This window comes from Heteronotia binoei, chromosome 10, assembly GCF_032191835.1.
Source record: "Heteronotia binoei isolate CCM8104 ecotype False Entrance Well chromosome 10, APGP_CSIRO_Hbin_v1, whole genome shotgun sequence".
Lineage (NCBI taxonomy): Eukaryota > Metazoa > Chordata > Lepidosauria > Squamata > Gekkonidae > Heteronotia > Heteronotia binoei.
In genome coordinates this window covers 98,481,472-98,506,354 of record NC_083232.1, presented here as the reverse complement: position 1 = coordinate 98,506,354, position 24,883 = coordinate 98,481,472, and the positions used below count along the sequence as shown (strand labels likewise).

Sequence of the window (24,883 nt, the reverse complement as noted above, 5' to 3'; positions counted from 1 at the left end):
TCTCTACAAGCACTGGTGATTTGTTTATATTCATCCTTGGTTATAAGGCCCTCCTTCCAATATCTAAAGGAGTCTTTTTTATTTCACAGGACTTTAGAGAGCTGTTTATGGAGCCAACTCGGCTTCTTTAGGCTTTTTCCATTTTTTCTTCTCATAAGAAACTCCCACCCCTCTTGAACCCCCTTCTTCCTAAGTATTTCTGACCATGGGATTTTACCCAGCATAGTTCTAAGTGTATTGAAGTTTACCTTTCTGAAGTCCAACCTATAAATCTGACTACATATAGCTTTTCCCTTCCCGAAGACTGTAAATTCCAAAATCACATGGTCACTACCGCCCAGGGTGCCCACTATTTCCACTTCTTCCATCCTTCCTTCTTTCTCTACCTTCTCTATCCCATGCATAATCTTGTAAACCTCTATCATGTCACCCCTCAGTCGACGTTTCTCCAAGCTAAAGAGCGCCAAGTGTTTTAACCTTTCTTCATAGGGAAAGTGTTCTAACCTTTTAATCATTCTAGTTGCCCTTTTCTGCATTTTTTCCAATGCTATAATATCTTTTTTGAGGTGTGGTGACCAGAATTGTACACAGTACTCCAAATGAGGCCACACCATCGATTTATTCAGGGGCATTATGATACTGGTTGGTTTGCTTTCAATTCCCTTCCTAATAATACCGAGCATGGCGTTGGCCTTTTTTATTGTAGTCACACACAGTTTCAGTGAATTATCTACCACGACCCCAAGATCTTGGTCAGTCTCTGCCAGTGTCCAGAGACAGAAGGCTTTTGGCCAGACCCAAAGGGCTCCTGGCTCATAATTTGTGGTCCAGAATTAGTAGAGCCAGTGGATTCAGGGCCAGACTATGATGATGTATTGTATGGGTTTCTTTCATTTGTCTAAATTATGTTTTAGTGTTTCTTTGTAAGATACCTTTAACTCCTAGTGGGGACAGGAGGGGCACCAGTCAGAAACAGCGAAAGCCAGCAAGCACAAGACCGCACTCTCAATATGGCACTGCTCTCGCTTCCTCTTCCGCCTTCTCTCATTGCCCCACCTTCTCATGACTATCAGGAAGGGAACAGCAGCTATACACTTTTGTTTTCCAAGTAAAACGAAGCGAGAACAAAGAACAGCTGAAGTATGTTGACTTCATCCTCCATCTCCACTGACACATGACTACACATGCATCTGTGATACCCGTTCCTGAATAACTCCTATGGTGGCTTGGATCCACCAGAAAGTTCCACAGGTGGGTGGGATTTCCTCATCTAAGGAGCATGACTTCCCTGCTCCCCCCCCACCCCACTCCCTCTGCAGCTCTAAACACCACTCAGAGCCCCTGAGAAACACCTGAGGAAGGAGCCGAAGGTTTCGGGGGGTGGGGGAAATTAGCAGAAGTCACTTTGTCTAAGGAAACCTACCAGTGGATATATGCATAGCAGCCCTCCACCTGCTTCCTGGGCCATCAGTTAAAACCAGAGAACAAAAATGACTTTATGGCAAAACCCCTTTGATATAGGAGAAAATCATTTGTAAACAGCCTGCTCCTCGGATTTCTAGAATCTTCCCTAAACTGGCTGGGATGCAGCATAGCAAACACCTGATCCCTGAAGCGTATACCAGCTTGACCAGTCCTGACATCATGAAGTAATACACAGCCCTTCCTTCACCTCCAGCCACTCAATCCCGCCTCCTGCCCCTAGTTAAGCCCTAAGGCAGCACCACAGTTTATTAACTGCGATTAAGTCGGATCATGACTAGAAGTTGCATTTGAACTGCGGTTTAACTTGGAAAGGGCTGTGGCTGTTCCAAAAAGGAGCATCTCAAAGAGTGGGAACCAAGACAACCCGTCTGCCAAAGGACTTTAGAGAGTTGCTGCCGGCTGTACTGGCTCAGCCACACACAGTCCAATTCCATACCAGACACCTTCATGTATGTTCAAACTCTAAGCAGATGCATCCCTTAAACGAAGTTTAAGATGGGACCTGGGAAATTTGTGCTTGAGAAGAGAGGGGAGGGGGAGTTTGAGTTCCTATGGACTTTTTCCCAAAGTTAAGGGGGGTTATAACAATTATACTTAAAATTTAATGAGTGGACTCCATAAAACCCTAAAGACAGGGGCTGAAACTGGATAGCAAAACAAACCAGGTCACACTTGATAATAAACCAATCAACAGCCATTTACTGCTTTCTACTTGTAAACTGCTTCAAGCAGGGCTCTGGGAAGAAGCTATACCGATATCCCAAACAAGTAGTTTATGCATAAACTGCACAGAACTCTGTTTGTTCAGCAACTACACAAAAAGCACAATCCAAAATCTATTCCCTCCACCCCCAAACATATATTAAGGGCTGCAATTCCGGATGCCTTCCTACCTTGTGAATTCCTCGTGAAGATTGTTTGGTTCTGATGAATAGTATTTGATTCGAAAGTGCAACACATAGGGCGGCCCAACTACACAAAGAAACAGAAACCAAACAATAAGCAACATTAAATATATATGATAGCGTCAAAAGGGATTGGGTGAGGTCAGTGAAACTCTGGTTTGAACGGTAGTGTTGTGGCTGAGGTGCAGAAGGAGAACGGAGCATGAGGGCAGAGAGCTCAGAGACTGTATGGCTGCAGAAAGGGAGCAGAGCGGATCACAGACTCAGAAATGGGAACCTGAGGGTCAAACCAAGGGCAACAGCAACTTCCAGGAGACCGGGAGAAGGGTGAGCAGGGCCGCAGCCGGGCGGCGGGGACAAGGAGCAGTGCCCCTTATAAATCTGCAGCACCCCCATCCCTAATCTTCCTTTTCAATGAAAAAGGCAAACTGGGGGAGACTGGGTGGAGGTGCTGCAAATTCTATAGGCGGCACTGCCCATTGCCCCCTCCCCCTGCTGCCTATGGCCCTGAGGGTGAGGGGCAGCAGAGATGACAAATAGGCCACTTCCAGTATGAACCTATAAGAGACATCACCACATTGGCACGACGCTCTAGGATTCACCTAAAACTCTATTTAAAACCCAAAGAGTTCTGGGTGACTCCTAGAGCGTTGTGCCAACGTGGTGTGACATCACTGCCAGTCATACATTGGAAGTGACATGGCAGCATGGGTTTTGTTTTGGTTTTTTGTTCCCTTCGCTCCACTGAGCAGTAGCAGGAATGGCAGGGCCTGGGACAAACAGAGTGAGCCTCAGCGACGGCTGTTTTGAACTGCATGCCTGCCCCTTTCACTGATTACCAGTTTTTTATCGAGAGAACACAGGAGTGTTAAAACGAGAAACTGCCAGGTTCAAATTCCCACACAGCCACAAAGCTTCCGTAGGGGACTTTGGGTCAGACATTCTCTCATTCTAACCTGTCTCTCACGTGGGGGGATAAATGGAGGCAAACACAACTATGTATAAAATGCCCGAAACTCTGTAGATTAAAGACTGTCTAAAAACTGAGCTGACAGATGCAGACAAGGCAGACTCTCACCAAGGCCATTTTTTTTTTAAAATCAGGAACACAGCACTAAAAATTGAACACCCTCAGAATCACAGAATCTTAACCATGAAGAGATTTTTAAGTTCCATTCTAAATTTACAGTCTGTGAGAGTCTAGTTTTTGAAATAAATATAAAAGCTGAAGACAGCCCAGCCAGATCTGACATTCCCATTTAAATTAAAGGTTTATTGGTGACATTTTTTTTTTTTACTTTATTTATACTCCCCGGCGGGGACTCATGCATGCGTGGGGATTTGAACCTGCGTCTCCCAGAACCTAGTGTGAAACTCAAACCATGACACCAGACTGACTTTCAGGGAGTGGGCTAATGCTAAAGAGACCAGAACAGAAGCAAGAACTTGGGCTTGGGGGGTCATGCAAATTGCACTGTAGCTGGTGAGCACAGCCCTGGTAAATTCTCCCTCAGAGGCCAAAACAGCATTGCAAAGTGTCCTGCCCGCCCCCCTGGTTAATGACCAATACCAAGGCTTTAACTGGCATACTGTTTTGGGTGACTAACAGCCACGAAACATTTTTTTTTTAATTACAGGTGCTACTTCTGTTATTTTGTGGGGAGGGCTTGAACCCCAGTTTGTTTATTAGATTTCCAATTTTTCTGTAAACCTAGGGCTTACTCAGATTTACAGAAAGGTTTGTTCACAGTTCCAATCTTCAGATTTAAGCATCCACATATTTTGCCGTGATAAAAGCTAGATATATTGATGGATGATTAGCTCGCCACGAATGTGAGCCCTGCCAATTCGGGCAGTTAGAAATTATTAAAGATGATTCTGAAAACCTGTCAATATGTCTGAGCCGGGACTGTCAGTTGTTTCGTTGAAGGGGCGCCTCCTTTTTTGACAGGCTTATTTGGGACAAGGGCTCAGTTAATTGTTCCACTTTATCTGTGCAGAATCAACGGATGGTATCTTTTTCAAAAGCTAATTAACGTTAAGACGGTAAATATTTGTATTTTATTAAGAAGATTAAAGTGGGGTCAATATTCTACAATAGTTTTTCTGCTTGTATACTTTATCAATAATATACCAAAATGTTAGGAGGCGTACCTATTGCCATGAAATGAATGATCTATGAAATTTAACTAGACAGCTTAAAGCTCCCAAAGTGCCCACCTATCCCTCAACCAGGCCTGACCAAAGTTATCTAGAAAAAAGAATCAGACTGTCCATACTTACTTTTTATTTGCTTCTTGATGGGTTTCGAGAGGTCCAGCCAGTGCTGGGAAAAGAAAACCCTCGTTTAGAAAAAAAATGGCAGGACTTTGCTGGTCTTTTACTCTAGCTCAGGGGTCCCCAACATGGTGCCAGTGGGTGCCACGGTGCCTGACAACGATTTTCCTGGTGCCCACCAAGTGCTTGTAGAAAGCGGGTGGGGTTAGGTGGGGCTTTTGACTGGCGATGCAGACTAAAAGGCATCCTGTTAAACAGGAGCGTCTGACTGAAACATCAATGAGGCACTATCGCAGTTTATTACCACGCTCCCTGATATTTTGTGATTGGCTCCGCCCCTTCTGGCTGCCATTTTGTGATTGTGCCTGCAGCCGTGTGCTAGAATTCAAAAGACGCCCACAGGCTCCAAAAAGTTGGGGAACCCCTGCTCTAATTTAAAAAGAAACAAGCAGAACAGAAGACCTTTCTCTCTGCACAGGAAAAGACTGTTTGCTCAGTAAGTGTTTGCACTAGCACGGTAATCTTGATTTCATTGGAACCTGTTAGTTCAAACAGTAACAGAAGGAGTCAATGGCTTCTGTGGTTATATTTCATTCTTCAAGAGATACAGCGCACCAGCCAGTCTAACAAGAAAAGGAAAATATCCAAGACAATGAAACAGAGGGCATGATATAATCTTACTGAGCATAGAATCCCAAGGATCTACTCTGCTATCAGCATCATTTCCCCATAACCCAAGCAGTTGGGGGGTCTTCTGCCAGGGGAAAAGCATCAGCTGGGGGTGGGGGGTGGGATGCTTGCACCAGAAATAAGCACAGCTGCTTGTGTAACAGATCTGTGGGATCCACACCACTGCATTCACTCCTCAAAACCTAGCCGTCGCGGCCAACATAGATTTCTCTTCCTTCTCCTTTATCTTAAAAAATGCTAACCTTTCCCTCAAATAATGAAGTCAATGTTGGACTCTCAGTGGAATACACTAGAGAAACACGTAACAGAGCTTTACTCTCATTATCCCAATATTACTCTTGGTTGGGAGATTTCAATGCCAGGATAGGGGCCAATGATACTAAGCTAATCTTTGGAACAAGTCTACATTGTACAGTATAGATGTCTCTGGACTTTGTTTTTCCAAATTACTCCCAAACCTAATTAGTCCAACCGGTTGCCACTTTAGGTCTTTGCAGAGAAAATGATAAATGCCTTTACTGGGATGGAGATTTTACCTCTTTTCACACAGGCATGCTAGTACTGTTTTTTATTTTCTAATTTTGAGGATTTGTATGCATATCCTATGTAAGGTCTCAGCTGGAAATGTAATGGCTAGTGATCACCTGCCTATTGAACTTAGGTCTGCGGATCCCCAGTTGGGCAGGAAAGAAGCCTGAAGGCATCCACGCAAAACCAACCTCAATTATGGAAAACTTCATATAAATAACTTACGGCATAACCAACAATTCTTATAATAAATACAGTTACAAAGTACCCCAAAAACAAAGTCCTCTCATTCAATACACAGTACATTTCTTAATAGTGGAAGTCCGGGGAAAACCTTGCGAAGCCGTGAAGTGAAAATCCAAGGTTGTGGCGATCCTTTCTGCCAGGAAGGTATAGACGACAAGCGACACAGCGTTATTTCGCCAAAGCGGCACGGTGCAATTCCGTAGTCCTTTCAGCCAGGAAGGTGTATACACGAAATGCGGCACCCCACTATTTCGTATAAGCAGCACAGCGCAATAAGGCAACAGGGAAGCGCATGTAGCCCTTTTTCCCCTGGGGCTTTAACAAGCTTCACTAAATCCTAAACAATTCATACAAAGCAATAGCTTAACTTTTTTTCGGCAATCCCCAGTTGGGGGCAGTTTCTCAATCCCCAGTTGGGGCAGGAGATCCGCTGGTTTGGAGGCCCTCTCCCCGCTTCAGGGTCTTCAGAAAGGGGGGGGGGATATATGTTGGGCACTCCATTATTCCCTATGGAGACCAATTCCCATAGGGTATAATGGAGAATTGCTCCATGGGTATCTGGGGGGGGGGGCGGTGCTTTGAGGTAGAGGCACCAAGTTTTCAGCATAGCATCCAGTGCCTCTCTTCAAAACACCCTCCAAGTTTCAAAAAAGATTGGACTAGCGGGTCCAAATCTATGAGCCCCAAAAGAAGACGCCCCTATCCTTCATTATTTCCAATGGAGGGAAGGCATTTAAAAGGTGTGAGGTCCCTTTGGAGTTCAATTATGGTTATTGCAACCTTGCCCCTGGCTCCACCCTCAAAGTCTCCTGGCTCCACCTCCAAAGTCCCCAGATATTTCTTGAATTGGACTTGGCAACCCTAAATGAACTACCTTCTCAATTCAAATCTTTCACCTCAAGCTTCAAAGCAGACAGTTATCGTTAGAAAGGAATGGGATAATAAATTAAAGGAAGATTTTTAACTCCTTTATTAAATCCAAAGAAGCAGTAGTCATTCAAATCTATATTGACAAAGAAAACAGCAGCACACAGAGCTGAGAAAAAAAAAAAAAGATGGTTGGACCTAGAAGTTAAAAACGGCACACGCAAGTTTGAGGAAGTCAAATACTGCTCATTTGAGGCTATCGTATTAAGCATAAATATATACACTTATTGAGAGGTAAATAAAACCCAAAAACCCAGGCCTTTGCTAAGACTGAATGAAACAGGTTGAGTTAGGGTTGCCAATCCCCAGGTGGGGACAGGGGATCCCCCGGTTTGGAGGCCCTCCCCCCGCTTCAGGGTTGTCAGAAAGCGGGGGGAGGGGAGGGGAATGTCTGCTGGGAACTCTGTTATTCCCTATGGAGATTTGTTCCCATAGAAAATCATGGAGAATTGATCCATAGGTATCTGGGGCTCTGGGGGGGGGCTGTTTTGGGGGGTAGAAGCACCAAATTTTCAGTATAGCATCTAGTGCCTCTCCCCAAAATACCCCCCAAATTTCAAAAAGATTGGACCAGGGGGTCCAATCCTTTGAGCCCCAAAAGAAGGTGTCCCTATCCTTCATTATTTCCTCTGGAAGGAAGGAATTGAAAAGGTGTGCCGTCCCTTTAAATGTGATGGACAGAACTCCCTTTGGAGTTCAATTATGCTTGTCACAGCCTTGATCTTGGCTCCACCCCGAATGTCTCCTGAATCCACCCCCAAAGTCCCCAGATATTTCTTGAATTGGACTTGGCAACCCTAGGTTGAGTGCCTTAGCAAGAAGACAAAACAGCATTCTGTCAGGAACTGAAATCCAGACACTCTGCAAACAATCTAACCTGATTTCCTTAAACGACTGGGAGCGCTATCATAGATCCCTATTTGAGGCATGCTCAAATAGTCTTAAGAACATAACAAAGAGAAGCCATGTTGGATCAGGCCCAGGAATGGCCCTGCCATTAGGCAAACTAGGCTACTGCCTAGGGCACCAGCTTTTGGGGGGCACCAAACTGGGCGCCCCTATGTGACTCAGTGACGTTTTCACTGCAGCTCCCCCCCCCCCCCAACGTAGCCTTGCCTAGGGTGCCAGAGACAGTCTAGGGCCAGCCGACGGCCCATCCAGTCCAACACTCTGTGTTGCACAGTGGCTAAAACCCAGGTGACATCAGGAGGTCCACCAGCAGGGCCGGAAGTCCAGAAGCCCTCCCAACTGTCACCCTCAAGTACTAAGACTATGCAGCATCACTGCCCCAGAGTGTTCCAGTGTTCTATGAGAACTGAATATCTCTCACTTTCCAAGCTGGTCTGATGTTTCTCTGGGAAAAGTGAAAGCGCTAATCAGAAACTGGGAAAGGCTCCTGGAATTGATTTTATCTTTCCTGAACTATTGAAAGAACACCCGGGGGGGGGGGGGGGCAACGTTTCCTACCCAGACTTGTAAGCATCTTTTATAAAATTATCTCCAGAACAATACCTGGTAGCTGGAAACTAGCTGTAATCTCACCGATCTTTTAAAAAGGCATCAGAATAAATCCAGCAAATTATCATCCAATTGGTTACTATCTATAATTGGGAAAATCTACGCCCTTTTTTTTTTCAAAAAGACTATCCCAGTGGATGGACGAACATGGCATCTTGAACCCAGCAAAATGTGGTTTTAGAAGAAAACATTCATGTATACATTATTGATTTTATCTTCTATTGCACAAAAGTTCATTAAATGTAAAAATGACACCTTATAGACTGCATTTATGGATCTTCACCGGGCTTCTGATTCTGTACCATAGGGTTGCCAGGTCCAACTCAAGAAATATCTGGGGCCTTTGGGGATGGAGCCAGGAGACTCTGGAGCCAGAAGCAAGGTTGTGCCAAGCACGATTGAACTACAAAGAGAATTCTGGCCATCACACCACACACCTTTTAAATGCCTTCCTTCCATCTGGAAATAATGGATGATAGGGGCACCTTCTTTTAAGGCTCATAGAATTGGACCCCCAGTCCAATCTTTTTGAAACTGGGGGGGGGGCGGTGCTTTGAGGACAGGCTCCAGACATTATGCTGAAAATTTGGTGGCTCTACCTCAAAAAACAACTCCCCCAGAGCCCCAAAAGTGGGAGAAGGGCCTCTAAACAGGGGGATCCCCTGACCTCAGCTAGGGATTGGCAACCCTTCTGAACCACATAATTTAATGTGGGATCAACTTTACTCCTGGTATGCTATTAATCCTAATAAAAAAATTCTTACTCTGACAACCTTGTCTACATCGGCCCCTCAAGGAATTCTCCTTTGTTGCAGCCTTCAAAAATTGGTGAGGGCATTAGACTGGGATGTGTTCTTGCCCTATTTCTTTTCAATTTATATTTCAATAATTTTACCCCTAGGGCTGAGCTTTTCAGTCATTATCCCTCTGTTCAAGGTCATTCTAGTTCTATGCTTTTTATGCAGATGATCTTGCTATGTTAAATCATAACTCCACAACACTTCAAAATCAATTAAGGATTTCTGTAACTATTGTTCCATCAACTTCTGAAAATCAACTTTGAATAATTAAAATACCATTTCCCCCCCCAAAGAATAAAAACGTAAAAAAAAAAAAAAACCTGGAAAATTATAGCAACTGTATTGAATTTGTTAGTCATTTAAAATATCTTAGGGTTTATTCTAATTATATTTCATGGATTGTGCATATTAATCTGGTTATTCAGAAGCTTCATTTATTGTTATCCACCTTGAGATTATTATTTGGTTTACTTAAAGGGGCACAGTATATACCTCCCTTCAAGAAATGCCACAATTTTGCCAATGATACTCTATGTTATTCCAGTATAGGTTACTGGCCCCCTGCAATTATATTTATTTATTTATTTTGGGCAAAGGTCTTGTTCTTCCTTGTATCACCTTGTTGGTCATTCGGCCAGAGCTTCTAAACTCCATTCCTTTGAGGCAGAAACACTATATATTTTATTTTACAAATGTCACATGCAAGGTGGCAAGGTAGCTTTTAAAAGAAGAATTGCAGATTTATACCCCGCCCCTCTCTCAGAATCAGAGACTCAAAGCGGCTTACAGTCTTCTTCATCTCCTTTATCTCCTTTCCCCACAACAGACACCTTGTGAGCTGAGTAGGGCTGAAAGAGCTCTCACAGAAGTTGCCTTTTCAAGGACAACCTCTGCCAGAGCTATGACTGACCCAAGGCTATTCTAGCAGCTGCAAGTGCAGGAGTGGGGAAGCAGACTTGGTTCTTACAGATAAGAGTCCGCGCACTTAACCACTACACCAAAGTGGCTCTCTACCATTAAAAACAGGTGGCCTTTTCAGGCAGGAAGACAGCAAGTGATGTTTAAATAGCCCCTCCCTCTCCATCGCTGGTAGCTGATCTTTTTTTAAAAAGTCACTGGGTTTACATCCATAGAGGATGGTGAATGGGGTGGGAGGGACAGGGGCGGGTCAAATGAAGCTTGCCTAACGGGGGGGGGGGGGCGGGGGGACAACACATCAAGCAACTTTTCTCAGCATATAACAACATCTGCCTTTTTCTCCACTTTGCCCTGTGAGGTAGGTTAGACAGAGTGTGGGACTCACCTAAGACCACCCACCAATCTTCCATGACAGAAGTGGGGATTTCAACCAGGGTTTGACAGACCCTAGTCCAACGCTCTCACCACTAGGCCATATTGCCTCTCAAGAGTACAGCAAGCGAACCTTAAAGGAAAGGTTCAGGTGGGTCATTGTGTTGAGCAACGGAACAAAGCTTGAGCAACAGAACAAAGTGCCTGCACACGAAAGCTTCTACCCAGAATTAAACTTTGTTGGTTTTCAAGGTGCCACTCAATGACCCACTCAAACTTTGTGCTGCTGCTTTCAGGGCCGGTTCACCCTCTAGGCAAATTAGGCATTTGTCTAGGGCGCTGGCAGGGAGGGTGCGCCAAATTCGGCCCTCCCCCCTCCCCATGCCATAGACAAATCCCTAGTTTGCCTCTTCCTCTGCCTGCCCCGCCTCCTGCCTATCGCTTCTCTCCTTCCTCCACCCGCCCACCCCGCCTCTGTCCTGCCCGGCTGCCGCTTCTCTTCCTCCACCAGCCTGCCCCGCCTCCTGCTCGGCAGTCACTTCTCCTCTTCCCCCAGCCGCCTCGCCTCCTGCCCCACCACTTCTCCTATTCCTCTGCCCACCCCGCCCCACCCCACCTCCTGCCCAGCTGCTGCTTCTCTGTTTCCCCTGCCCGCCTCACCTCCTGCCTAGTGCCGCTTCGCTTATTCCTCTGCCTGCCCACCCCGCCTCAGCTCCTGCCCAGCTGTTGCTTCTTCTCTTCCTCCACCCAGCCGCTCCCTCCCCGTGTCTTGTCAGCCATGCGGGGGAGGGGGGGGCTGCACGGCAGCACCGTGGCAGGGGACGCAAGGCGGTGAGTCTACCTATGGCACCATGCGCTCTAGGGCCGGCCCTGGCTACTTCAGACCAATGCGGCGACTCCCTTGAATCACTTGAGCCCGGATGGGAAAGGGCGGAATATAAATCAACCAAATAAATAAATCAGGGAAGGCACCACATTAAGCGGCATGGAATGGGGTATCTGAAGGAGTGGGCCTGCACACAAACGTTTATGCCCAGAATGAAACTTTGTTGGTCTTAAAAGTGCTACTCAAACTTTATTCTTAGGGAAACGGAGGGGGGCATACAGATCTCTGTTGTGACCAGCAAAGGATCGGTGGATTTTTTTAACCCTTTGCTCTCCCCCTTTCTTAAACCTGCCTCTGTCAGGTGTTGCAACACCTCGCAGGGAGGGAAGGCAGGGCGAAGAGCCTACCACATTTTTCTCCATAAATGCAAACTTACCTAATATTATTCCATTTACTTGAGCTGCAATTCATGGTTATAATCTACACATCTGAAGGTTTTCATTATAAGCAAAACGGAACTGTTTTTCATAGTTCAGAAAAATCATTAGCCCTGTCAATGAATACCCTTGGCAAAGATTGAATGGAATAATATCACCTGCCCAGGAATCTGCTTCTTTCGCAGTGGCACTTCAGCCCCGGCAGTACAAACACCCACACCTCTAATCAATAAACACTTCTCTCTACTTCTGTTTCCCCCGGCTGAGCAACCTGAAATTATCCTGCCCAATCCATAAAAAGACTCCTACAGAGGAAGCAAGTAAAATACCTGTATCCGATTGCAACAACATTCATAAATACTGGATCAATACAGTCACTGTGCAATACAGTTAATACATGTTGGTGTGGGGGAATGTTATAAAGACTTAGAATCATAGAGTAGGAAGGGACCTCCAGGATCATCTAGTTCAGGGGTAGGGAATGTTGGCTCTCCAGATATTTTTTTGCCTACAACTCCCATCAGCCCCAGTCATTGGCCATGCTGGCTGGGGCTGATGGGAGTTGTAGGCAAAAAAACATCTGGAGAGCCAACGTTTCCTACCCCTGATCTAGTCCAACCCCCTGCACAATGCAGGAAACTCACAAATACCTCCTCCTAAATTCACAGGATCTTCATTGCTGTCAGATGGCCATCTAGCCTCTCTTGAAAAACCTCCAAGGAAGGAGAGCCCACCACCTCCCGAAGAAGCCTGTTCCACTGAGGAACCGCTCTAACGGTCAGGAAGTTCTTCCTAATATTGAGCCAGAAACTCTTTTGATTTAATTTCAACCCATTGGTTCTGGTCCTACCTTCTGGGGCCACAGAAAACAATTCCACAACATCCTCTCTATGACAGCCTTTCAAGTACTTGACGATGGGGATCCTATCACTTCTCAGCTGCTTCCTCTCCAGGCTAAACATGCCCAGCTCCTTCAACTTTTCTTCATAGAACTTGGTCTCCAGACCCCTCACCATCTTTATCACCCTCCTCTGGACCCGTTCCAGCTTGTCTAAATCTTTCATAAAATGTGGTGCCCAAAACTGAACATAATACTCCAGGTGAGGTCTTAGCAGAGCAGAGTAAAGCGATACCATCACTTCACGTGATCCGGACGCTTTTGTTGATACAGCCCAAAATTGCATTACTCAATCTCATCAGATCTCGGAAGCTAAACAGGGTCAGCTCTGGTCAGTACATGGATGGGAGACCTCCAAGGAATTCCAGGGTTGCTATGCAGAGGCAGGCGATGCCAAACCACCTCTGTTCCTCTCTGCCTTGGCCTGGATGGCCCTGATTTCAACAGATCTCAGCAGGGTCAAGCCCTGGATGGGAGCCCGTTTGTGGGGAGGGTGGGATATAAATTGAATAAGAAACAAATGGGCACCCCAGGTCATGTATGCAGCGGCAGGCAGGTGGCAAGGCACCCCTGTGAGTCTCTTCCCTCGAAAACCTCGCGAACGGGTCACCCTCAATCAGCTGCGAATTGAAGCGGGGGGAGGGGGCAGTTGCTCTAAAGAGGGCAAATCTTCTGTGGGAGAAACTGCCTTTTTTTAAAAAAAAATCATTTTTTAAGCACAGCCAAAAATTCTACATTAACTGGGGGAAGCCTTCACAACCCTTACAACTACACCGCCCATATGAACATATGAAGCTGCCTTCTACTGAATCAGACCCTCGGTCCATCGACGTCAGTATTGTCTTCTCAGACTGGCAGCGGCTCTCCAGGGTCTCAAGCTGAGGTTTTCCACACCTATTTGCCTGGACCCTTTTTTGGAGATGCCAGGGATTGAACCTGGGACCTTCTGCTTCCCAAGCAGATGCTCTACCACTGAGCCACCATCCCTCCCCTTAAGAACATATAAAGCTGCCTTCTACTGAATCAGACCCTGGGTCCATCAAAGTCAGTATTGTCTTCTCAGACTGGCAGCGGCTCTCCAGGGTCTCAAGCTGAGGTTTTTCACACCTATTTCCCTGGACCCTTTTTTGGAGATGCCGGGGATTGAACCTGGGACCTTCTGCTCCCCAAGTGGATGCTCTACCACTGAGCCACCGTCCCTCCCCATTTTTGCTGTAGTTGGTGGGTCTTGATGCACAGAGTTTTCAAGACAAGAGATGAACAGAAACAGTCTGCCAGGGCCTGCCTCTGGGTAGCCACCCTGGACTTCCTTGGGGGTCTCTCATCCAAGTACTTACCTGGGCCAGCCCTGCTTAGCTTCCAAGGCCTGACAAGCTCACGCTAGCCTGGACCATCCGGGTCTCAGGCTCACTCACAGCAGCAGCGGATTCTTGTTCATACTTTTCATGGCAAAGAGGGATTTCGCAATGGGGTGAGCACTACAACTCTTAGCTGCCGCCAACTGCAGGTTCTCTGCTGGTTGGCCCATAATCATGCTGTGGGCACAGGCACGAACTCTTTGGACTGAAGCAAGTAGGCTTGCCAATCCCCAGGTCCCAGCAGGGGTTCTCCTGCTTTCCCAGGCTGCTGTCCACCCCCAGTCAGCTGGCCAGCAGAGGGAAGCTGCACCCCATGTGACTTTCCCCTTCAGAACGCTAGGAGAAAGCTTGCAAAGGCTTCCTTTTGGGTTGTGTGTGTGTGTGTGTGTGTGAGAGAGAGAGAGATGATTTGCAGCTGCTTGGATGAGGAAATGAAGACTGTATTCAGGGGAACTGCACTGCTGTATTTTCATTTATTTATTTTAGGAAAGTCTCCTGGCTCCACCCCCAAGTCCCCAGATGTTATCTGAGTTAGACTTGGCAACCCTAGAAGCAGGTCTCCATTATATATAACATTGCCTTCTTATGAGGCGAGATTCAACAGCTGTTCTTTAGAACAAATGAAACCTACATCACATGTATATGTTAAACGCTTCCTAAGTTATGTGATGTTAGCAGAGACAAAATTGGTGTTCAAAGTATAAGTCCTCCTATGATTTTCTCTTGGGTTCTCAAGGCTGTTGGGAGTGTCACCTTGACAGCAAAAATAAAAGTCATCCTTAAGTTTGGAAAGTGCCATCCAGTCACAGCTGACTTGTGGCAACCATGTAAGGTTTTCAAGGAAAAGGTTCGGAGATGGGTTGCCATTGCCTGCCTTTGCACAGCGAACCCTGGCTTCCTTGGAGGACTCCCATCAGGCCTGTAGCCACAGGGGGGCCTGTGAGGGCACTGCCCCCTCACTTCCAGGCAGGGCCCACCAACTTCCAGAGGCTCTCCAGGGGTGCAGTCTGCTTTTTTCATTTTCTTTTTGCCATGGCTGAGCCAGCAAAGCATCATCAGTGGCAGCTGGAGCCAGGAAAGCTGAGCAGTACTATCCAAGTACTAACCAGAGGCTGACCCTGCTTAGCTGCTGAGCCTGGGTCACCTAGGGTCATGATTATCCACCTCTAAAACCCTAAAATCCACCTGGCTTCTTCTCAACTTTAGTACCTACTTGGTTGCATCCCCACTATGCTTCCCAATATGGAAGGAATTTCTGACACCAATATCTGACACCTGGGACCCATTCCCTGGATTTGGAAGAAGCACAGTCCCAAAAAGTTGTGCCAGGGCAAGCTGATCCGGCTACTGGCAACAGCACAGCTCTCATTTATTCCTTTCCCTTGGCTTCTCCCTCCAGAGAGTTAACTCTGGCACAGGGAAGCCCGGAGAAAGACAAGCGCAGTCACTGTTCCAAAGTGGGCAGCTTCTTGCCTTAGACTGATCGTTATACAGTCGCTAGCCCGGCCAGGGCCTGCAGAACGCCATGGAAGATCAACTTCAGCAATAAATCACTGCTGCTAATTTGTAGGCCTCCGAACTCCCCAGGCTTCTAGTGTTGTCGCAAAACCCAAAAACAGCGATTTGCCAAAAAGCAAGCTAAGTGCCATACTTACTTGAAGGGGAGGATTTGCTGAAAAAGTTCCACGATGGGTTTTTTGGGGGGGTGGGGGGTGGGATGGACACAAATCTATCTTCTCGAAGCATTGCACAAACCTTTTACAGATTATCAAAAGCACAGACAAGAATTAAGCCGCTTTCTTTAAAAGATGTTAGCAGAAAAGGGCCTGGAACAGCTCTGGGGGCCTGAGAGTCTAAAGCTTTTCACGTACAGTTGGCTGTGTAAAATCCACCCCCAGGGCCACACTCACTGGACGTTCTTATTCAACAAAGGGCTTTTCATGAGCTGCGGGAACCAGTTTGCCTCAGCCCATTTATTTAATACTGGCCAAGCATAAAGATTGGCTTGGAAATGGCTGAGCAGAAGGAAGGACTCCAAAATGGCAAGAGCCTTAACTTTGACACCGTAGGGCCCGCTTCCATTCTTAGCTTTTAAGCAAAATGCAGCTCATTGGGAGGGGAAAATCTTGCCTTCTGCTTTACAGCCTGTATACATAAGCAGACCTCTGGGGAGTCAACCTTTTGCAAACAATGAAACAAAGACACGGATATTTCCCCCACCCCGTTATCGTTTTGGGATGTGAGTGTGAGTGTGAGTGTGAGAGAGAGAGAGAGTGTGTGTACTCATTATTACATATCAACACACCATATACAAAAAAAAATTCAAACTCAATATTTGTGAAAACCTGTATAAATAACCTGCAAGCTGCATCTGACTTGCCTTCCATTGTAATGGACATGCCCACCCTGCCTTAATTAATTACCGGAGAAAATTAAAGAATTCTCCTTCTAGTCACCTTTCTAAGCAGTGTTTTATCCAGTTCCAGAAAGATACCTCTTGGGTTGCTTGCTAGCTACTGCAGGCTTTTCTGCGGTTGCCTGATACCTGTGGTCCCCCAGGGCTCTCCTCTGGATGGGTTCAAAACTCAGGATTTTATATGCTGTACAGATCCTGCCTTAGGGGGGGGGGAGGGGTATTATTAGTTTCAGATGTTCCCCATGGTTTAAATCAGGCATGTCAAACTCATTTGTTATGAGAGACGGATATGTCGTAAATGAGACCTTGTTGGGCCAGGCCATGTGTGTCATAAAATGTAAGGCCAGTAGTGGTTACATAAACTTTATCAAGACACAAACACAGTTAAATGTTTTTGTTTTTTTTTAAAAACTTAAAACATGGTTAAAAGATTGGCACTCTTCCAATATTTTATTTAACAGACTCTGATAACTGATACCTCTTGCTCTGAATTATTGCAACAAAATCTGGAGACAATGTCAGGGTGGTGAGAACCAGAGAGGATTGTGAGGAACTCCAAAGGGATCTGTTGAGGCTGGGTGAGTGGGCGTCAACGTGGCAGATGCGGTTCAATGTGGCCAAGTGCAAAGTAATGCACATTGGGGCCAAGAATCCCAGCTACAAATACAAGTTGATGGGGTGTGAACTGGCAGAGACTGATCAAGAGAGAGATCTTGGGGTCGTGGTAGATAACTCACTGAAAATGTCAAGACAGTGTGCATTTGCAATAAAAAAGGCCAACGCCATGCTGGGAATTATTAGGAAGGGAATTGAAAACAAATCAGCCAGTATCATAATGCCCCTGTATAAATCGATGGTGCGGTCTCATTTGGAGTACTGTGTGCAGTTCTGGTCGCCGCACCTTAAAAAGGATATTATAGCATTGGAGAAAGTCCAGAAAAGGGCAACTAGAATGATTAAAGGGCTGGAACACTTTCCCTATGAAGAAAGGTTGAAACGCTTGGGACTCTTTAGCTTGGAGAAACGTCGACTGCGGGATGACATGGTAGAGGTTTACAAGATAATGCATGGGATGGAGAAAGTAGAGAAAGAAGTACTTTTCTCCCTTTCTCACAATACAAGAACTCGTGAGCATTCGATGAAATTGCTGAGCAGACAGGTTAAAACGGATAAAAGGAAGTACTTCTTCACCCAAAGGGTGATTAACATGTGGAATTCACTGCCACAGGAGGTGGTGGCGGCCACAAGCATAGCCACCTTCAAGAGGGGTTTAGATAAAAATATGGAGCAGAGGTCCATCAGTGGCTATTAGCCACAAAAAAAATTTGCCACTGTGTGACACAGAGTATTGGACTGGATGGGCCGTTGGCCTGATCTAGCATGGCTTCTCTTATGTTCTTATGTTCTAATGTCTGTGCGGTAGCAATCTTGAACAGGCTGTTCAGGTGTTGTCCAGGTGTGTATCTGTTAAGTTGTAAGCCTAGACCAATTTCACACTAGACCCCTGGTTTAAACTGCTTGAACAGGATCACACCAGAGCTTCCTATTTGTCAAGCATCATCTTCCACAGACTTAGAGAAGCCTTTACCACCCTCAGATTCCAAGCAATGACAACTGCCATATTAGTTGGCTATTATCAATATACCCAGCTGCTCAGTGAGTATGTATCTGTGGAGCCCTGGAATTGGAGGATCTCCCTCATTATATCCTGTTTTGTGATTTCTACTCAGTTCCAGCATTGCAGCCAGGGATCTTGGGGGGGGGGGGGCAGGCAAGGGGCAGTTTAGCATGGTGGAGCTTACGTGAGGAAATCCGCTAAACAGATCGGGCTGTGCAAAGGAATGGAGAAGCTGCTCTTGTTTTGTTTGGACCGAACAGCCAACATGCACCTACTTCAGGCCAGGGCTGGCAAAGAAACCTTTATAGGAAACTTCATATTCACTTTACTTCTGGAGAACTTTGAAGATTTGGATTGTTCAAAACCTTCACCTTCATTTCCCCCCCCCCCCCCTCTTTTAGTATAGTCTCCAGCCTCACCCCTTTAGAAATGCTAATGACCTATCTGGCCAGACAATTGGTCAGTTCACACCTCCAGCTAGAAGTTGACAGCTAGCAGGGAAATGAAAACAGCTTTTACCCACAAAAGGGGTTTTCCCCCCCCTCAGTCTCTCTGTCTCTCCAACCAGAGCAGACCAGGCATAATCAATCTTCTGGCCAGGCTGGGCAAATTGGGGAGGGGATGCTGCCTAGTGAGAGACCTCCTGTAGCTACGGGCCCAGCTCCTTGCAGGCATTTTGCTGGGCTAGCCTCACATTCGGCGACAGACAAAATCATCTACCTCTTATCTGATGGCGATCATTATGTCACCTACATGATGTCACTTTATGCACTGACTGCCACGAAGATTTGCACCCAACTTTTGCCCTCATGTCCAACATGCTGTATTCTATGTTATGTCTTGGTCCTGACAATTTTAACATTGGTTTTAACCTTGTTGTGTCTTTACGGTAATATTTATTACTGCTTGGGCAGCTATCATTACATTGTTAGGGGCCCTTGGCCTCATGCAATAAAATTCTACCGACCTATCTGCCTACCATATAAATAATACACATATAAAAACATTCCCCACAAGCATCAAATGTTATAATAAGACCATAAGAAAATGCACTGCAGATCCCATTCTCTGAATTATGAGGCTTCTATTCAGGTACCACTTTACAGAACCGTTAATATAGTCATGGCTGCTCATTTCCTTGTATGCCCAAGCTCCACATTACTGGCAGGCAAGACTACTGCTAGCTTTTGGTTTGCAAAACCTTAGTCACAGTCCCTAAACCAGAAGCCAGGTTTTTTCCTCCAAAACTTCACTGTTTCTTCAAGGAAATTCAACAGCACCAAAGGACTGAAAACTAAACAGCTGCATGCCATTTTTACCAATAGCACAGACAATCTTTCCCAGCATTTTATAATTTTAGGGCAACTCCACTACTTACATGCAGGCCTCATTTTGGGCAGGAGCTCACAGGAGCGGAGCTCAGGAACTTCTAAATTGTATTGTGCTCTTTCTTTATTACCCCCCCTCAAAATAATTGTTTATGGGCTCCATTGTTCAACCCCCCTGTGAGAATTTTGCTGACTATAAGATTTGACAAACTTCCTAATATTTCCCCCCACAAAAATGGGAAAATAACCAAAACATATAAAGCAGACAGAAATCTTCATCATACCACTGTGGCCACATAGAAGAAAATAATTTTAAAAGTATGATGGGAGTAAGGTTTTATGATGACATTTATAATTCAAGAAGCATTTTAAGATAGATGCTGAGCTGATATAATTCAGTACACCTTCTGGCGATGCCGTAGCATATGCAAGTGAGTTGTGCTAAAAAGCTCCAGTCCCTCTTTTTCTATGAAATGACCCCTGCTTACATGAAGTATCTGCCTTCTTTGTCTACAATCAATATTTATTCTCAATGCCAGGGTAAATTTTAACTAATTCTGTATGGAACTAAGAACCAGAAATGACTAATTCGCAATGATTTTATTTTAATTTAACCCAGATGGATTTATATTTACGGAAACTCCAGGTTTAATGCCCAGCACACAATGGGGTATGTTTCTGTAGCATCCTTTCCCATTTATGCTTAACATCATTTCCCAGGTGATCTTCTGAAACGAACAGCTATTTATAACTGTTGGAAAATAGGCCTTTGCAGTTGTTTTTCTGAACCCTGAACTCAAGAGTAATATAATTTCCTGTGATTTCCTCATTATTAGAATTTGCTGTAATATGTATCTTGATAAACGAAATTATGTTAATAGGAACCATGTCCCCAGGGGAAGGGTTCTACAAGAATACAGCTCCATCTCTCTCTGTTCTAACACCTGCAAGTCCAATCTCTTAAAAGCACAGTTGCTTGTTGATACAATCTCATCGTAAGTATAAAGTTGGAAGCACTGAAGAACGTTGTTGCCTAATTTTTGATTTTCTGTCCCAACGATGATCAGCAATTATGGTTGCCAATCTCCAGGTGGTGGCTGGAGATCTGGAATTAAAACTGGTCTCCAGACAATACAAATTCCCCTGAATGAAATGACTGCTTTGGAAGGTGGACTGTATGGCATTCTACCCCACTGAGGTCCCTTCCCTCCCCAGGCTCCATCCCCCAAATCTCCAAGAATTTTCTAGCCCAGAGCTGGCAACTCCGTGGGCTGGATCCAAACTAAACCTTCCACTAACAGAAGGCACTTCTGCCTGTGTAGGGGAAAAACCCTTTCTGGCCATTCCCTTCCCTCTGTAGCCCACAAAAATCCTTGAAAGCTACTCCTGGGGGAACGGGATGCTCAGGAACAGCACGAGGGGCAAATTGGGGGTCTGCAGTGGAAGGGCGGACTGGCAGAATCGGCCCCCCTACTGTTAGCTGAGCATTTAATACGGCTTTACACTTCAGCACGTTTTCCATTCCCAGATCATATTAGCTCCACTTGTACAGATTTTAATCCACATAATCCCAGATTTCCAAAAATGGCTATAATAACACGGTTTATATTTTCCCTGCAAAACTGAAGCTTTGACTACCCGAGATCATAAGAAATACTACAGGAGGCCCTCGGGTGGGGTTTCAATGCAATTCTGCTGTGTAACATACCACACTTCTCAAAAACTGAATCCTTGGGCCTAGTCACAGGAAAACGAGTGGGAACCAGTGAGGAGTTGGGGAGCAGAAGAGATGAGAAACTCCTTCTCTTCCCGCTTCTCCTGCTCTGACTGCCCCTCACTTTGTGCCCTTCCTCTCCTGCACCGCCAGAAATTTCAGCAAGTGGGAAAAAGCACCCAGACATGCAAAGGTGTTGCCAAAATTTCCTGCATGAGAAGAAAATGTAGCTGGAGTGGCAGAAATTGCCAGTCTGAAATTACAAGAGCTGTCTAGACCAGGGGTGGTCAAACATGCTTAATGTAAGAGCCACAAAGAAAAAATGTCAGATGTTTGAGAGCCACAAGACAAGGGAGGGAGAAAAATAGATGGGGGAGGGGAAGGGAAGGGAAGGGAAGGTGTAAAAAAATGCCTTCTCCAAGCCAACCACTGAGGCACTGGGGGCTTTGAGAGCCACACAATATGGGTGAACAAGCCACATATGGCTCCCAAGCAACCGTTTGGCCACCCCTACTCTATGGTATAGAGGGGCAGCATTGCCTCAGTTACTCAAAGTACATGGCCCTGAATTGATCAGTAAAGTGGCAAAGCAGGGTTCTCTGCATCCAGTGACACCTTGAAGACCAGCAAAGTTTAATTCTGGGAGAAGCTTTTGTGCGCATACACACTTCTTCAGATACACTGAAGCAGCGGTCGTAGGCCACCAGTGCCCTCCTGCTACAGCCACGCTGAGGGTCTCAGTCATCAGGTGCTGGGTTCCTCGCTGGAGGACCTGCAACCGCCCCCCCCCCTGCGATATTTCAACACCTTTCTCCACCTGTCTTCCTGCTAAAGCCAAGCAGAGTGTCATAGCCAGAAGAGGTGCTGAATTCCTCACTTGAGGAGCCACACACCCCTTGCTAGGATATTTTGACATCACCCGAGACACCACCTGTCTTCCTGCTACAGTTAAGAAGAGGGTCTCAGCCAGCACAGGTGCCGGGTTCTTTGAAGCTGCATCCCCCTTCAAAGGGATATTTTAACACCCCCTCCTCACAAGTAGTGCCCCACCTAGAATCAGTGCCTCCAGGTGCCCCCCCCCAGTTGGGGGGATGGATTCAATCTTGAGGAAATTGCTTACCTTGTTGGAGAGATGGTTGCTCTGGATGGACAAGCATGAGGGACCAGCAGGTGTCGGGTTCCTTGGCTGAGGAGAAGCCTCCCCCCTTGGGATCTTTCTATCTCCCTCCCTCCTCCACAGGAATCATCACTCCAAGCCTCCCACTGTCCACCAATGTCTTTCAGGGCTTGGGGTCTCTCTCCATGTCCTCCTGCTACAGCCAAGCAGAGGATCTCTGAGCAGGAACTGGGTTCCTCACCTGAGGAGAAGAGCCACACACCCCTCCTGCTGCAGTACTACACCACCTGTCCTCCTGCTACAGTACTGCTACCTGGCTACAAAGTGGTTGTGCTCCATGTCCAGGGGACACATCACTGCCACAATCCATACCAGGATGAGGAGCTGAACCCCCTTAGCTGGGATATTTTAACACCTCCTGAGCCGCCCACCACCAGTCCTCCTGCCACAGCCAAGATTAGAGTCTCAGCCAGGATGGGTTCTTGAGATGAAGAGCTGCACCCTCCCTCCTTGGGATATTTAACACCCCCTCCTCACATGTCCCCCCAGCCTCCCCTGGTCCACATCTGCCTCATTATTTCTGTCCCTCATCTACCTCACAGCGCATGAACCCCAAGAACCCAGATGTACCTCACAACACAACATCTACCTCATGGACCAACATCCACCTCTGCAAACTTCTACCTCAGCACACATTCACCCGTACAAGTGAGCTCACTTGACAGCACCCAAAGTTTCCTCATCTACAACAACTATGTTCCCAACAAGCAGGCAGGTGGGTGGCTGCCTTCCGGGGACGAGGGAAAGGGTTGGCCACCCCTAGAATCCATCTTCACAACAGGTTGACCGCCTGCCAGGCATGAGGGAGAGTGTGGTGGGCCACCCCCCAAACCCCAGTCACCAGGGAGAAGCTGGTGGGTGACCGCCTCCTGGGCTAGAAAAGAAGGGTTGGCTGAGATTTCCCTAGAGAGCACTTTGGGCGGGGGGGGGGGCTGATTGTCAGCCTCCCTTCAGCCAATCCTCATTAAACTTGGAGGACAGGAAGAGGGGCAGTTCAGGGAGGTCCTCTGTGAGTTTGATGCCTCTAGCTTACAGGGGGTCCATTTGACACAGTCCTGAACCTGCAGCTGTGATTTCCCTAGAGAGCACTTTCCTTGGGGCACCTGCTTTGGGGGGCTGTAACTCACATGTCTCCCCATCCAATCCTCACCAGACTTGGAGGGCAGGTAGAAAAAAGGCAGCTGGAGACTTGTTGTGAGTTTGGCATCTCTAGTCTATGGGGGAGGGGGGGCATGGAAGCCTCACTACCGGGTCACAAGAAAAGCCAAAGCTAGCCCTGCCCCCCGTCTCTCTGTTGTGCAGAGAAAAGCTAGCCTTGAAGACTGACACAGGCTGCAAAGCCTGAGCTCTGTTTGGCTTCCTTCCTTCCCCCGTCTCTGTGTTGTGCAGAGAGGAGCTGGGCTGCCTCTCCTTTCTTCTCCCCCCCTCCCAGTGTTTAAGAGAAAAGCTGGCCTCCATTGGCACTTTAGGCCCATGAAGTGTTCTTCAAGGTATGAGCTCTCATGTGCCTTGCAGTATGCTCTTTTGGGGAGATTTCCCCAGGAGACCTGGGCAGCAAAGAAGGGGGGGGTGTTTTTTTCAGATGGGAGGAGCGGGGAGTGGACATTCCAGTAGCACACTCCTTACAAAACGACCCCAGGGCAGAATTGTTGCTGGCTGGGGCCATCTGATGGTGAGAAAGGCTTTTTTCCCCCTTCCCCTCCTCCTTCTTTCTTTCTTTCTTTCCCTGCAAGTGATTCTCTGTCTGTATTTTTGGTGCTGGGAGGGTGGGAAGCAATAGTGGGAGGGCTTCTAGTGCCCTGGCCCCACTGGTGGACATTCCGGAGCTTTTGGGGCATTGTATGAGAGAATTTTGGACTGGATAGTCCACTGGGCTGATCCAACATAGCTCCTCTTATGTTCTTTCATGTCTTCTTTTCCTCTCCTTCCATTTCATTCTTTCAGTTTCTTTCATTCTTTCAATTTATTTCATTCTTTCAATCTTTCATTCTTTATTTCAATTTCTTTCTTTCTTTCTTTCTTTCTTTCTTTCTTTCTTTCTTTCTTTCTTTCTTTCTTTCTTTCATTTTTACTGGATGAAACTTTTCTGTTCATCATACTGCTGTTGCAGACATAGGAGCTCTGCCAATGAAAAGTTGGCACTCCCAGTCGTAGCCAGCTGGTCTTTCTATGAGATTTCTGTGTGAGTGTGAGAGGTATGGGGCAGAAAGAGATTATTGGAGACTACTGCAGTATATCTCAACAGCACTGGAAGTGATGGTGCTATAAACTTGGCACCATTTTACTGGTCCTGCTTTTAACAGCTGTCTGACACCAAAATTAAACTCCTCCTGTAGATATTAAAAAGGATGAAAGAAGTTCACTGGCTAAATATCTGCAAAACAGGTTGCTTTTAAAGGCATGGGAAACACAGCCAGTAAAAAGCTGCAGGCCCCTCATAAATAT

At 46.4% G+C, this 24,883-nt stretch overlaps 1 protein-coding gene across 1 annotated transcript in view; it reads right to left on the bottom strand.

Annotated features, from left to right (window-relative positions):
* The window catches only part of EPB41L4B (erythrocyte membrane protein band 4.1 like 4B), a 122,208-nt gene that overhangs the window by 29,901 nt on the left and 67,424 nt on the right, over positions 1–24,883 (bottom strand). Inside the window, exons 3-4 of the mRNA XM_060247827.1 lie at positions 4,674–4,716; positions 2,379–2,457 (exon numbers count right to left, since the gene is read on the bottom strand). Of these exons, the coding sequence (XP_060103810.1) occupies positions 2,379–2,457; positions 4,674–4,716 (122 nt within the window). The remainder of the gene's footprint in view (positions 1–2,378; positions 2,458–4,673; positions 4,717–24,883) is intronic.